Below are 13,791 nucleotides of genomic sequence, written 5' to 3'. Positions count from 1 at the left end.
AGCACTGGTCAGCAGTGATAAAGTGCTCAGAGTCCTAGAGCCAACAGCGAAAGGTCAGAAAAACCAGGAGGAAGGAGGCAAAAAGACTAGGGATGACCATGCGTATGGCCAAAAGTCCAACACTAACCAAAACGGAGTTTCCTCTCATTTGGCGGGTACTTTACCCATGATCGAATGTACAGTCGCAGGGTTTATACCTGGCGTCACTGCATGTGGTTGTGCTGGAGCAGCACGTGCTGGGTTTGTATTTCATGTTTGCATCACAAACTGTACTAGTCGTCTATATGTCGCTGTTAGCTCAGTATACAAGCGACGAACCTCAGCTACTGCTAAAGTCGCTACTGCAGGGCGAGGTGTATAGGTGGCCAATAAAGGCCAGGTAGGACCATCATTACTTAGAGGACCTAACCTTACTGGTAAAATTGTGTGGGATAGGGCGCCATCAAGCCAATTATTATGTTCTTGATAAGATAAAGGTATTTCTAAATATGCATATGCCCTGTAAAGTTCAGGTACGTTTGCAAGTGTATAGTGATGAAATGTGTTTGTGTTCCCATCAACTGCTGGAAATGTGACCCAAGAATAGAAAGGTTCTGTTCTATAAGCTGCATGGGCATCCACCACAAATGTGACCGGACCCCCCCCCTTGGCCATTAGGCCATTTGCTAATAAATGTGTAGTCAGAGGTTGTCTCATATTGACTGCTATTGCTACCTGTTGTGGATTTGCCATTTTAGATAGTAAATTTGTTTAGAGAAGGCACACCAAATAGAGTTTCTCCTTTTAGAGTTCAAGCTTTAACAACCTCTTAGCATCTGGTAGGATTTCCTATGTAGCTGAGGAAGAAGTCCTCAATACCGCGGACATCTCCGTATATAGTACTGAAGTATCGTTGTATATAGTGAGACAGAGATACTCAGGAGGACCCGAAAATTAGAGCCTGACCGAACGTTGGCGGCGCCGTGCCGCATAGGCTCTCATTATTCTAATGAGACTACTGGATTTTGAGTGGCAGAATTGCCCACGGTGTGGGAGACTAAGTCTAACCCACTGCAGGTGACACCTGTCGCTCCAATCCGGGTTTTGCTCCGGCTAACTAGCAGTGCCTCATCTCTATCCGGGATGGCAGGGAAGACTGGGCAGCCGAGCACATGACATAAATGGTTTCTCAGTCGTGGTCACTCGGGTCTCATCCGTTTCTCTCAATTACATTAGTCTCAAATATACAATGACAAACAGAGGCAGTATATGTTTCAATAATGATTTTAATGAAGCGACTGCATCTTAGATAGCAAAGCGTGAGCTGCAATAACCAGGACGACACAACATGAATATTAAAATTGTGATGAGGAGAGTGAAGCAGAAGAATAACGCTACCATATTGTCACTACAGTCAATAGACTAATTCCTACCTAGGCTATGAGGGAGCACAGCGTGTTAAGCTCTAATTCTGCCCTTCAGGTTCCCCTGGGAAGACATCATCCCCCATACCTGAGCAAAGGCCTGAAGTATGAAAAGTAGCTGAAGCAAAGCATTCGGCAATCAGCATACAGTTGTGGTTCTCTGGCTGGAATCTCCCTCTAACATGTATGGGACAGGGAAGTGTTTTTATAATAAAACAGCTGATGTTCTGAGAAAATGTCCCTACGTAAGGGTGTGTATTTTCTACGAATGTCAGAGACTAAACCTATACCACATTCAACGGCAATGTACCTCGCAGTAGCCTTGGAAGAAGCACAGAGTGAGCAAGAATGTCTTGTTTGAGAACAGAGTGCCGGCCTAGGCAAAACAGTTAGATAAACAGAAAATAAAACAAGACCGTAAAAGTGGCTATTGTAACAATAATAAAATAAAGCCAAATAAAATATATCTAGGTTAGAGTGCACAGCGGCTTGGCCTAGTGTGTTAAAATAACGTGCATGGAGCTATAGCTAAAATGGCTACACAACACTTCAATATATCGTAAACCACATGGACATTCTAAAACATATACACAAAAGTCACTATTACATGTGATTACATTATTGATCTTCCTTTCCTGTCCATTTGACATTGTGTATGTCTTAACATTGACACTATTCTTACAGGCTTTACAGTTGCAACATTTAAAAAAGCCCTTCTGTTCAGTTAGCCAACTGACTTGTTTAGGAGCCATCTTTATGTCACGATGTACTATAAAGTCTCTCACTGATCTAGCTTTACGATAAGTAATCAAGGGGGAAGGAGAAACCTTATCACCAATCACACTATCTGCTTTGACCACATGCCAGTGCTTCGAGATCATTCTTCTGATCTCCTGAGATTCGACATTGTAAGAGGTGCTTAATCTCACCTTATCCTCACCTCTGGAAAGACTAGATTTCTTTATGAAGAGATCCTTCCTAGGGACACTCCTTGCTCTATCTCTGGCCGTCATAAGGACTTGATGGGAATATCCTCTGACTCGGAATCTGTGTAGCACATTGGTCTCTTCTTTCTCATATGTATACTCATTACTGCAATTACGCCTGGCCCTCAGTAATTCACCATAGGGGATACTGCACTTCCAATTGGTCGGATGATGACTGTGCATGCAGAAGACTATTACCTGCTGTCTCTTTTCAGTGAAGACTAGTACACACCTTGCCTTCCTGAATCTCCACATGTGCATCCAAGAAATCAATAGCACTGCTGTGGAATTGGTGAGTAATAGATAGGTTTATCTCATTGCTCAAAATTAAATTCAAAAAATCAAGCAAAAGACTAACAGACCCATCCCAGATGACAAAAATATCATCAATAAACCTTATCTAAAGGGCTATATGACTTGTCCAATGCTCATTTTCATCTGTCCAAACATATTGTAGCTCCCACCAGCCCATAAAGATGCCAGCAAAATTTGGAGCAAAGCAACTTCCCATTGCAGTCCCTGTAACCTGTCTGTACCATTTGTGGCTAAAGATGAAAAAATTGTGACTAAGGCAAAAATCCAACATCTCCAACAACATCATAGTATGATCATACATATGGAGGAGCCTTGTCACGAAAGAAATGTTTACATGCTCCAATTCCCAAAGCATGATCAATGCATGTATATAAAGCCACTACATCTATGGTAACCAAAAGATACGTGGACTGCCAGGGTATTTCCTCAATTCTAGAGATAAAAACTGCGATGTCTCTACAATAGGAGGGAAGGTTCAATACATAAGGTAGCAGAAAAAAGTCAAATTAAATGGAAGTAGGTTCCAAAAAAATGCCATTTGCTGAAATAATAGGCATTCCTGGGGGATTAGTCTTATTTTTATGGATTTTGGGAAGCATATAAAAACGGGGTGCCACTGGTATCTGTACATATAGAAACTGAAATTCTTCTGTACTGACAAGACCCCGTTCTCTCCAATCACCAGGTTTATTACGGTAACAACCTATGGACTGCTTGTAAATTTCACATGGTGAAACCTCATAATCTCTTGAGCTCATGAGCTGTCTATCTGCTTTCTTCATATATGCCTGTACATCCCATAAGACTACATTCCCACCCTTATCGGAAGGTTTAATAACCATGTTTGAATCTTCTGCTAATGAATGGAGAGCCAACTTTTTAGATATAGTGAGATTTTCAGCAAAACGATTCTGGCTCTTCTGCCACATTTTTAACAAATCCTTTGTCACTAATCCCTGGAAAGTGTCAATACTATCATGTGGAGTATTGGGATTACACTTAGATTTGGGTTTAAGAGAGTTACTACTTGTTCTGTCCACCTCTAAATTCATTGCCACCAAAAACAGGAGATCAGAATAATTGACAGGTCTCTAGAGGACTTAGGACCAGACTATACTGTAATGATGCCTCCAAGGGGAAGGCCAGGGATACTATGGGCCAGATGTAGAAAGGGTTTTGCAAGGTGCAAACAGTGAATTTTGCTATTTGCGCCATGCAAAACACACATCGCGATGCTCATTCCCATTTTGCGAGTCGGTAACCTGGTTACCGACTCGCAAAATGGGAATGCGACTTGCAAATAGGAAGGGGTGTTCCCCTTCTTATTTGCGATTCGCATCACGATATAGAATTGCTTTGTGACCGCGAACGTGGTCGCAAAGCAATTCACAGTTAGCACCCATTTCAAATGGGTGCTAACCCATTCGCAAAAGGGAAGGGGTCCCCATGGGACTCCTTCCCCTTTGTTAATGGCCCTGCGAACATTTTTTCAGAGCAGGCAGTGGTCCTATGGACCACTGCCTACTCTGAAAAAATGAAACAAAAACGTTAAATTTTTCCGAGTGTATTGCAACTTGTTTTCCTTTAAGGAAAACGGGCTGCAATACAAAAAAAAAAAAACTGCTTTATTAAAAAGCAGTCACAGACATGGTGGTCTGCTGTCTCCAGCAGGCCACCATCTCTGTGAGTGCCTATTAATATTAATAAGGTGGGTCTTTGCGACCCCCTTGCAATTCGCAGATGGTGTCAGGGACACCATCCGGCATTGCGACTCACAAATTGCGAGTCGCTCAGACTCGCAATTTGCGAGTCACAATGCCGGTTTTACCTACATCCGGCCATATATCCCTTATTTCAATAGATCTGAACAATATCTAATATAGAAAATCCAATATCACCAGTGGTCGCAAATAAACTACATTAATAGTTATTATATTTCGATACTTTGATCGATCCATAGGGCTGTGATCTCGGGCTCATGTACCGGTCCTACAGGGATCACTTAGGATAGGGGAAAGTATGTCCCGACACCATGTAAATATATGAGAGAGGACAAGTAGATATGTAGTAAGCCCAGTGAAGTAGACGTACTGGGACGAAAGGAAAGGGATAGGCGGGTAGCCCTGGTACAATACACTTAGGCCTGTGGGAAGGATCCTCCTACCGCACTAGGAGTAGCTGAACACATGGACTTTAATGTACTCATGATGGATAGATCATGCATAGTAGTTTGAAAGAATAGCCACACTCATGGGGAGAGATGGCGTAGATATGTTTCTCAAATACACAGTTTTGCATATGTAAAAATAATGTATAAGTAGCAGAAATAGAGAAAGGGATCAGTAATGTCTGTGAAAATGTATTAGACACTTTGTTGGTAGTTCGATATTGGAATTTTTTAATTTACACTTTGACTATGGGTGTTTTGCACTACATCTCACAGAATGCTGGATAATGGCAGAGGGTGGGAATATATATCTATATATATCTATATATATCTATCTATATATATATATATATATATATATATATATATATCTATATATATATATATATATATATATATATATATATATATATATATATATATATATATATATATATATATAGGCAAAACAAAAGATGCACTTACCGTGATCAAGACTGCAATAGTCGAAACGCGTTGGTGGTGATGATGGGTTGTTTTGGAACACATTAAAGAATTAGACGAAGTCTTTTGGAGTGCTGCGTTTTGTTTTTGGAAGAAAATTAAATGCAGGGGAATGGTCCATCCCTGACGTAAGCACCAGCTGTGGAGCGCGCCGTGAGAGGACTGTTTTGTTTGAAGACATATATATATATATATATATATATATATATATATATATATATATATGAATGATATAGTGCTAAGCATTTATAATTGTTAGTTCCAAGATACTTGTGCTCATGAATATTGCCCTTTCTTGTTTGAGTACCAGGAAAACATTCATTCAAACATAAGGGATATGTTCAATATCAAGATTTTGTATCTTAACACGCTTAAGAGGGGAAAAATTGGAAAATGAATTGTAATTTTACATTATATTTCTCCGAAGGACAATTGAGGTTAGACTCAAAGGTGAGTTTGTCACTGTACAATATCAGCCGTTAGATCAGGTTAAATCAAGTGTTCTATGGGTATAATATGTGAGTGGGACAGTTATGTCAAGCATAAGTCAGATATTGAACACAGAGATTACAGCTCTTTTTTTTATTATTACAGAACGAATCTGACGCCTTCAAGTTTGTGATCCAAAAAGAGTTCCAGGAGCTTCACAGGTACATTGATGATGAAGAGGCTCACTTCCTGAAGACCTTGGCAAGGAAAAGTTCTAACCTCATTGCCTCCATCGAAGCCCAGGCTCAACAGATAACTGAGACTCTCAAGTACTTTGAAGACATTGAAGGCTCATTGGAGAACCTTAACAACGAGAATCACTTAGACTTCATTCGGGTAAGCTCAGTCTCCTACTTTTAATTCGATCCCATTTTCTCTCCTCTAGGTACATCACCAACTAAGTAAGTTTTGATTGTGTCACAACAGTTGCTTTCTCAAGAGCCATATAAATTGCCTACCTTGCCAATTCCAACTATCACACATTGTACTCTCCTACAGCCCTTAAGCCCTGGATGCCAGGTGTCCAGCATTCTACATCCCCACACTTACACAGATATGCTGGCACACAGTATCCCATGACAAAAAACATTGGCAAAGCCAGTAGGTCTGGTGTTGGCTGCCAGCATTTTGGCTTTGTCAATGGTTGTCTTGTTTTGCTCTAGTTTTTCAGGATCTTCTTCAATCTAAAAGTAAATGCTGTGGTAGTCACTGGCACAGAGTGGACCTACTTTATGGACTATTCCTATGTGAAAGGACGGAATGCCTTCCTTCATAGTGACGTTAGCCAATCTCTGAAGTGGCTTAACCCAGTCTGTATGCTGTAATAGGTGGAAGAAAAATGTGAATGCACAATAACAGACAATAGACGAAGTCAGCTTGGTGCAAGCCCTTAAAAGCAAGTACAATATACATATAATTTTAGTAGAATAAGAAGGTCTTTGCTAATGGCACACCTAAAAATTAGTAATCTAACAGAGTGCACCAGGGCTCATTTATGACATAATCATGCACCCCAACAGGAAACTTGAACACTTGACTGGTATGATAGAATATAAGGATGAGGATAAATCTTCATGCCAAGTACAATGATTTTGTGGGACCCCTCCACCATCTCCTAATCATAGCCACTACTAAGGTCTTCTTGATGATTCATACAGTCAGCAATGTTGCATGATCCTTAATGAGTTTGGCACCATGGATGCTTTCACATGGCAAACACCTGCTTGGATAAGGACAAGTGTATTTTTTTTATCATTCTGAATCCTGCTTCCAATGACCCCTCTGCATTCCATGACCTTCCATTGACCACATAGGCAATGTCTCCCTGTAGTTTGCACTCTGCAGAAGCAGGAAAGAACCTAAAATCAAACTAGTGCTTAGGCTACATTCCCATAGTGAAATCACCACCTTAACTTTCTTTCTACATATAAAGTACTCCTTTCTAGCTTACGTTTGCATCAACTCTAATCTCAAGGTATATATCTGCTTGGTTTCTTGTGACCATTAGGCATTCAGGGGCATATTTATACTCCATTTGTGCTGAATTGGTGTCATATTTTTTTACGCAAATTCGGCTCAAAACTAACTCCATATTCATATTTTGACGTTAGGCCAGTCTAACATCTCAAAATATTGGAGTATGCACCATTTTGTAGATGCGTAAACCTACCTTGGGTCAATGAGATGGAAGGTAGGTGTTCCCATCTAAAAGATGCTGCTAACCCCATTGCCCCATATTTATCCCCCGTGCTAAAATGACATACAGGTGGGAGGAGGGGCTAAATAATGGTGCAAAGCTTCCTTTGCACTATTATTTAATGCCTGGGTCAGACCAGGTGTTGGGGGACCTGTTGACCCATTTCCATGGTTAAACACTATGGAACGGGTCCACAGGTGCCCTCCTCAAGCCCCAGGAACACTCCCACCCCCCCCAGGGGGACACCGGAGAATGGGGGACACCATCCCAGGTAAGTAGGGTAAGTATAGGTAAGTAATTTCTTACTTGGGGCCATCTGGGCATGGCCTTGGCCATTGGGGTGCTGGGCATGACTCCTGTCTTTTTGAAGACAGGAGTCATGTGGTATGGATGAGTTAGAGTCATCTTTTTTTACTCTAACCAGCATAATGCAATTTTTTGGTGCAAAGCCCCCTTCTCCCACACCGCCAGCCCCACCCAGCTAACGTAATTTTTTTTACAGTATCCCACCCTTTGCACCGGCTTGCGCCATTCAGAAATATGGCGCCTGGCTGGTGCTCAGGAATGGCGCAAGCCGGTGCTAAACCTTTTGGTGCAAAACTGCGTTAGTGCAGTTTTGCACCAAAAAGTATAAATATGCCCCTCAATTGGGGGGGCGGAGCTTGCCCGGCTACAAGATGGCCGCGTTGTAGTAAAGCTCCACCAGCCACCGTAAAATCCATCCACAATCCTACATGTCACATTCGAATTATGCCACCAGGTGTGGTGCCAAGGACAGCTACGAGGTGGGGGCGCGAGCTGATGCCCTTTTTCCCCGGAAAAAAAGACGTACAGGAGCCCTGTAGAGCGAATCGCACCGGCGGCTAGCCGAGTACTGGCGCGAGGTGGGCCACATGTACGGACGGGAGCGACCCCAGAGGAGAGACGATCGGATACAAGAGCCCGGAGCGGTAGAGAGAGGCGGCCCCAGCGACGAACCTTGGACACCGTGTGACGGAGGGCGGTGAGGAGGGCCGGCGTGAGATGCGAGAGTGCACCGGTGGCACGAGAGCGCTTGTGAAACACGGCGTGTGGATGCAGGTGGGCACCCCCTCAAGTCAAAAAAGGCCTATTGGGGAAAATTAGAAGTGGCGACAGAGAAAGCTGGGCTGGACGGCGTGACGCGGGGGCCGGCGGGCCCGGGAGGCCGCTGGTGCCGTGGGAGGGCCCCGCTGTTGGCACGAGACTGGAACATTATAGAGACTGATCAATAAACGTAGCACTTTCAACGTACAACTGAGCGAAATGGGGTGATCGCATCCAACACCAGTAATCATCAACGCGTAGCGCCATCCATAGTGGGGCGGAGTGCGCAGGTGGCGGGAGCGTCTTGGAACCGCGAGTAGAATCTCCACGACACCTAAAACATGGGCAAGACAGACAAAACACAAGCAAGGCTGCAATTTGAGCGACGGAAAACGCAGGGCCCAGCAGGAGATGGAACAGTGACGGACTCAGAAAAAGGCCCAGAGGGCACTCCTGGGGAAGTACAGGACTTAAGGCAACTCCTAGTTTCAATGCAGCACAGTCTTAATCAGATAGATGGGAAGATCGACGCCCTTGCTTACCGTATGGACAGAATGTCTGAACGCATAGATAAGCATGCGGAGCGATTAGACCATGTGGAGAATAGGGTGTCTGCGACTGAAGAGGGGCAAACGGAACTAACAGGCGGCCAACTGAAACTTAGCAAAGAACTAGGAGCGCTCAAGCTAAAAGTGGAGGACATGGAAGCCCGGTCCAGAAGGAATAATCTACGAATAGTGGGCCTGGCAGAGACCACTGCGATTACCAACATGGAAAGCTACATTGAACAATTGCTGGTACAACTACTGGGTCGTACTACCTTTTCGGACCTATTCGTAGTAGAGAGAGCACACAGATCCTTAGCGGCTCGCCCGCCTCCGGGGGCCCCTCCGCGCCCCATCATCGCTAGGTTATTGAACTTTAGGGACCGCAATGCTGCCCTACGTCGCGCAAGAGAACTTAAGCAATTGCAATATGAGGGGGCGACGTTGTCGATATACCCGGACTTTACAGTACAGGTACAAGAAGCGAGGAGAAAATTCATTGAGGGGAAAAAACAATTACGGTCCATGCACCTGGAGTACAGAATGCTTTACCCAGCAAAATTGAGAGTTGACGTGGGTGGAAGTCCGATTTTTTTTTTACAGACCCTAAAAAACTGGAACAATTTATGAAGCGCAGGAAGGCGAACAACGGTGCTGAAGCTGCCGCGGACGAGGACATGTAGGTGGCGATAAGAGGGTGGTGTTTCCACTACCACAGTCATCTTCGATACACTAACAAACCTGCAGAAGATGGAGCTCTTGCTATACAATGGAACAGAGAGATCACATGTACTACACGTTATTGAACAATCTGGGCGCATTATGAGAGCAAAAAGTGACATGATTACTCACCAGCATAGGTGGCTGGCACGGTAACTCACAAAGACAAGGCAGGGTAACATCCGCCCTGATGTGTGCTCCACTTATACCTCAGGAAGAGGGAGATATCGTTTTGGGTGGGTGGAGGGGGGAGACGAAGTTGGGTAAGGGATGGGTAAGATGGGCAAGTTGGGGTATTGCCTATCGTGGGTGGGGGGCGGGATGTTCGGGGACAGTTATTTGAGTACATACTCTTACACAAAGATATAGAGCTGCACATTTACAACACAGGTAGGACTAATACTGTACTGCACAATAATAGAGAAGACAAACCACTACACACACACACACATCCCAACATAAATAAAGATCGCAAACAGCTTCAATTGATCACCTGGAACGTTCGGGGCCTCAATGACGCGCGGAAGACTCGTAAGGTAATTGCGTATCTACGTAATCATAAGGTAGATATAGCCATTTTGCAGGAGACACACTTGGCCCCAAATAGCCCTATGCTTACTTCTCGCAAATTGCAGGGACAATTTGTTGCGGCAGGATATACCTCACATTCCAGAGGTGTGCTGATCTGGGCATCAAAAGAAACGGATATCAGTCCCTCCTTAGTGGCTGTGGACCCAGGAGGGCGATATGTGGTGGCACGTTGCACTGCGCGAACATTTACATTCTTACTGACAGTCATATACGGCCCCAATTATGATGACGCCCTATTTTATCGAGAATTGGCACTCAAGGCAGACTCCTGGGGAGGGCAACCACAGCTCTGGTGCGGTGACTTCAACTGTACGTTGGACCCAGCTCTGGACAGGTCGGGAGGGGTGGCTCGTAGGCCGGCGGCGGCGGCACGCGAGATATTGCGTTTAGCCGCCGAACTGGATATGGTAGACGTGTGGCAAGATAGGCACCCTGAGAGAGGAGGCTACACACACTATTCAGCTGCGCACAATCTGCACACGCATATAGATTTTTGGCTAGTGGCTCACCGGTTGCTGTGCAACCTAACCCCAGAAGCTCCTTGGCCTCGAACATATTCAGACCACTCCCCAGTACCAATACTGTTGACAACCGGAACGATAATGGCTCCTCTGTTTTCGTGGAGGTTCCCTCCCTTTTCGCTCTTGGACACTGTCTTTAGGGCCGAATTGGCCTCAGAGATCACAGAGTTCTTTCGGATTAATGAGGGATCCGTTCCCGAGGTAGGCACGGTATGGGAAACCTTTAAGGTGTACATCAGAGGGATTACCATAACCAAACATGCAGGGGTGCTTCGATTGATAAGGCGGCGGCTCCAACTACTAGAAAGCGACTTATCAAAACTGGAGCGAGACCACAGTGACACTGCAGACGCCAACGTATTGAGCCAAATCCACGCTAAGATTCAAGAATACCAGGAGACAGCTCATACAGAAATACAACACCTGGGTAAATACACCACAGCCCAAGTATACGGGGAGGGAGATAGACCGGGGGCAGTACTGGCGGGTTTGGTACGTCCCCAGCGAGGCAAAAACACAATCGAAACCATACAGACTGAGGGGGGAGAGGAAATAAGAGATCCTGAACGTATAGCTGATAGATTCCGAGAATACTATCAATCATTATACTCTACCAGGGTAAACCCAAACGCGGAGGCAATAGCAGACTACCTCACACATATCACTATGCCAAGACTGACACAGGAGGATAGGGAGGTTCTCAGTGCACCCTTGACTCTAGGCGAAATTCCGAGGGCGCTGGGAGGTATGGCGGAAGGAAAAGCTCCGGGTCCGGATGGGCTGACAGTATACTTCTACAAAGCATATCAACACCTGTTACTCCCAAAGTTAAAAGATGTATACGATGAAATGGTAGAGAAAGGTAGCATGCCCCCATCAATGAGAGAAGCAATGATAATTGCCCTGCTCAAACCGGGTAAACCCCGTGAAAACTGCTCCTCCTATAGGCCATTGTCACTGTTAAATGTAGATGTAAAAAGTTTTGCCCGGATCCTGGCTGATCGCTTGGCGGGAGTGCTGCCACATCTGATTGGGCCGGAGCAAGCTGGTTTTGTCCCCGGCCGCAGTGTGTCCATGAGCCTTCGCACATTATTTGGCACAATCCAAAATATCAACTCGGAATTGAGGGCAGTGGCGGTCTTCCTGGATGCCGAAAAGGCGTTCGATTCGGTAGAATGGGAGTTTTTGAGGGCGACTTTGCGCAGATTTGGGGTAGGCGACACCTTCCTTCAAATGATCTTTACATTGTATAGTGACCCCCGAGCCAGGGTTTGCACCAACGGTACGGTGACGGAATCGTTTGGGGTTACGAGGGATACCAGACAGGGTTGCCCGTTGTCTCCCCTGTTATATGCATTGGTGGCGGAGCCCTTGGCGTGCGCACTAAGAGAGTACCATGGACACCGGGGTCTCAGATTTCAAAATTACACCCTTGTTTTGTCCACCTATGCAGACGATACTCTATTGTACATCAAAAATCCTGAACGTAATGTCGCCCCAATACTTCGGGAAATTATAAAATTTGGCTCTCTGTCAGGGCTAGTAATAAATTGGAATAAGTCCATCGTGTTTCCCTTGACTCCAGTAACAACGCAGGTTGATGTAGACTTCCCGCTAGGGTGGGAGACGAACACTGTCAGATATTTGGGGATACAGGTACATACCGACCCTAAGAGAGTGATAGAGGATAATTTTGAAACTGCATTGAAAAAATTGTCGATGGATGTGGAGAGGTGGATCAAACTACCGTTGTCATTACTTGGACGCATAGCGCTGATGAAAATGGTGGTTTTGCTACGTTTTCTATTCCTGTTTCAAAATATACTGATAGTACTGCCGAAGACTTATTTTGCCGCTTTAAAAACTTTATTAATTAAATTGGCATGGGCGAACAAGGTACCTCGCGTGAATTGGCGAACCCTGACACTCCCATATGAGATGGGAGGCCTGGGTGCCCCAGACCTTGAGATATATTACATAGTAGCGCATGCAGTGGTGGCACAGGACTGGATTCATGGGACAGGAGAGGCCCCGTGGCTAAGGATTGAGAGGGAGTTGGCTGCCTCAGAGCAGCTGAGTAGTAGGTTGTTCCATGCACCCCACAGATGAAATAAGGAATTTGCATCCATAAATTCGGTCACGCGTGCATGGCACGAACACATTAGCAAACAGGGGCTGGTATTATTATACTCTCCGCATATCCCGGTAGAGTGCTGTGCCTGGTTCTCTCCTGGGAGAGACTGTAGCTTGGTGCAATCCATGCGTGAAATAGGCATTGACAAAATGGGGGACATCTTCGAAGAGGGCATAGTGAAGACCTGGGACGTAATAGCAAGAGACACGGAGACATCAACTTCCTTACACCGATATCAGTATCACAGGGTGAGACATGCTCTGACGGAATTGTTGGGAGATGGTATGCAAGAGCCCCCAGAGGTACATGCTCTCTCGGTGGTACTGTTGGGAAAACAACCTCACCGACTGATTTCTTGTCTATACACGCATGTTCAGAAGTCAAGGGAGCATGAGTTATCGAGAGCTCGTCTGGAATGGCAGAGAGAGCTGGAGGTGCAGATCTCAGACGCACAGTGGCGATACTGCTGCTCTAGAACGCGTTCCATATCCTTGAACGGCCAACACCGTCTAATACATTTTAAATATCTAAACAGAGTCTATTATACCCCCCTGCGACTCTATCAATATGGTTTACGAGAGACAGCTAGTTGTCCCAGATGTAAAGAGGAATGGGCTGGATTCTTACACATGTCTTGGGGGTGTAGGGGGGTGCAACAATTTTGGAGGGCAGTGAC

General features: G+C 45.0%; 1 protein-coding gene across 1 annotated transcript in view; it reads left to right on the top strand.

Moving 5' to 3' along the window:
- Positions 1–13,791, top strand: part of TRIM50 (tripartite motif containing 50) — a 159,294-nt gene that overhangs the window by 95,258 nt on the left and 50,245 nt on the right. The window contains exon 4 of the mRNA XM_069226775.1: positions 5,949–6,179. Coding sequence (XP_069082876.1) covers positions 5,949–6,179 — 231 coding nt within the window. The remainder of the gene's footprint in view (positions 1–5,948; positions 6,180–13,791) is intronic.

The sequence above is a fragment of the Pleurodeles waltl genome, chromosome 3_2 (assembly GCF_031143425.1).
Source record: "Pleurodeles waltl isolate 20211129_DDA chromosome 3_2, aPleWal1.hap1.20221129, whole genome shotgun sequence".
Taxonomy (NCBI): Eukaryota; Metazoa; Chordata; class Amphibia; order Caudata; family Salamandridae; genus Pleurodeles; species Pleurodeles waltl.
This window is presented reverse-complemented; position numbering and strand designations above follow the sequence as displayed.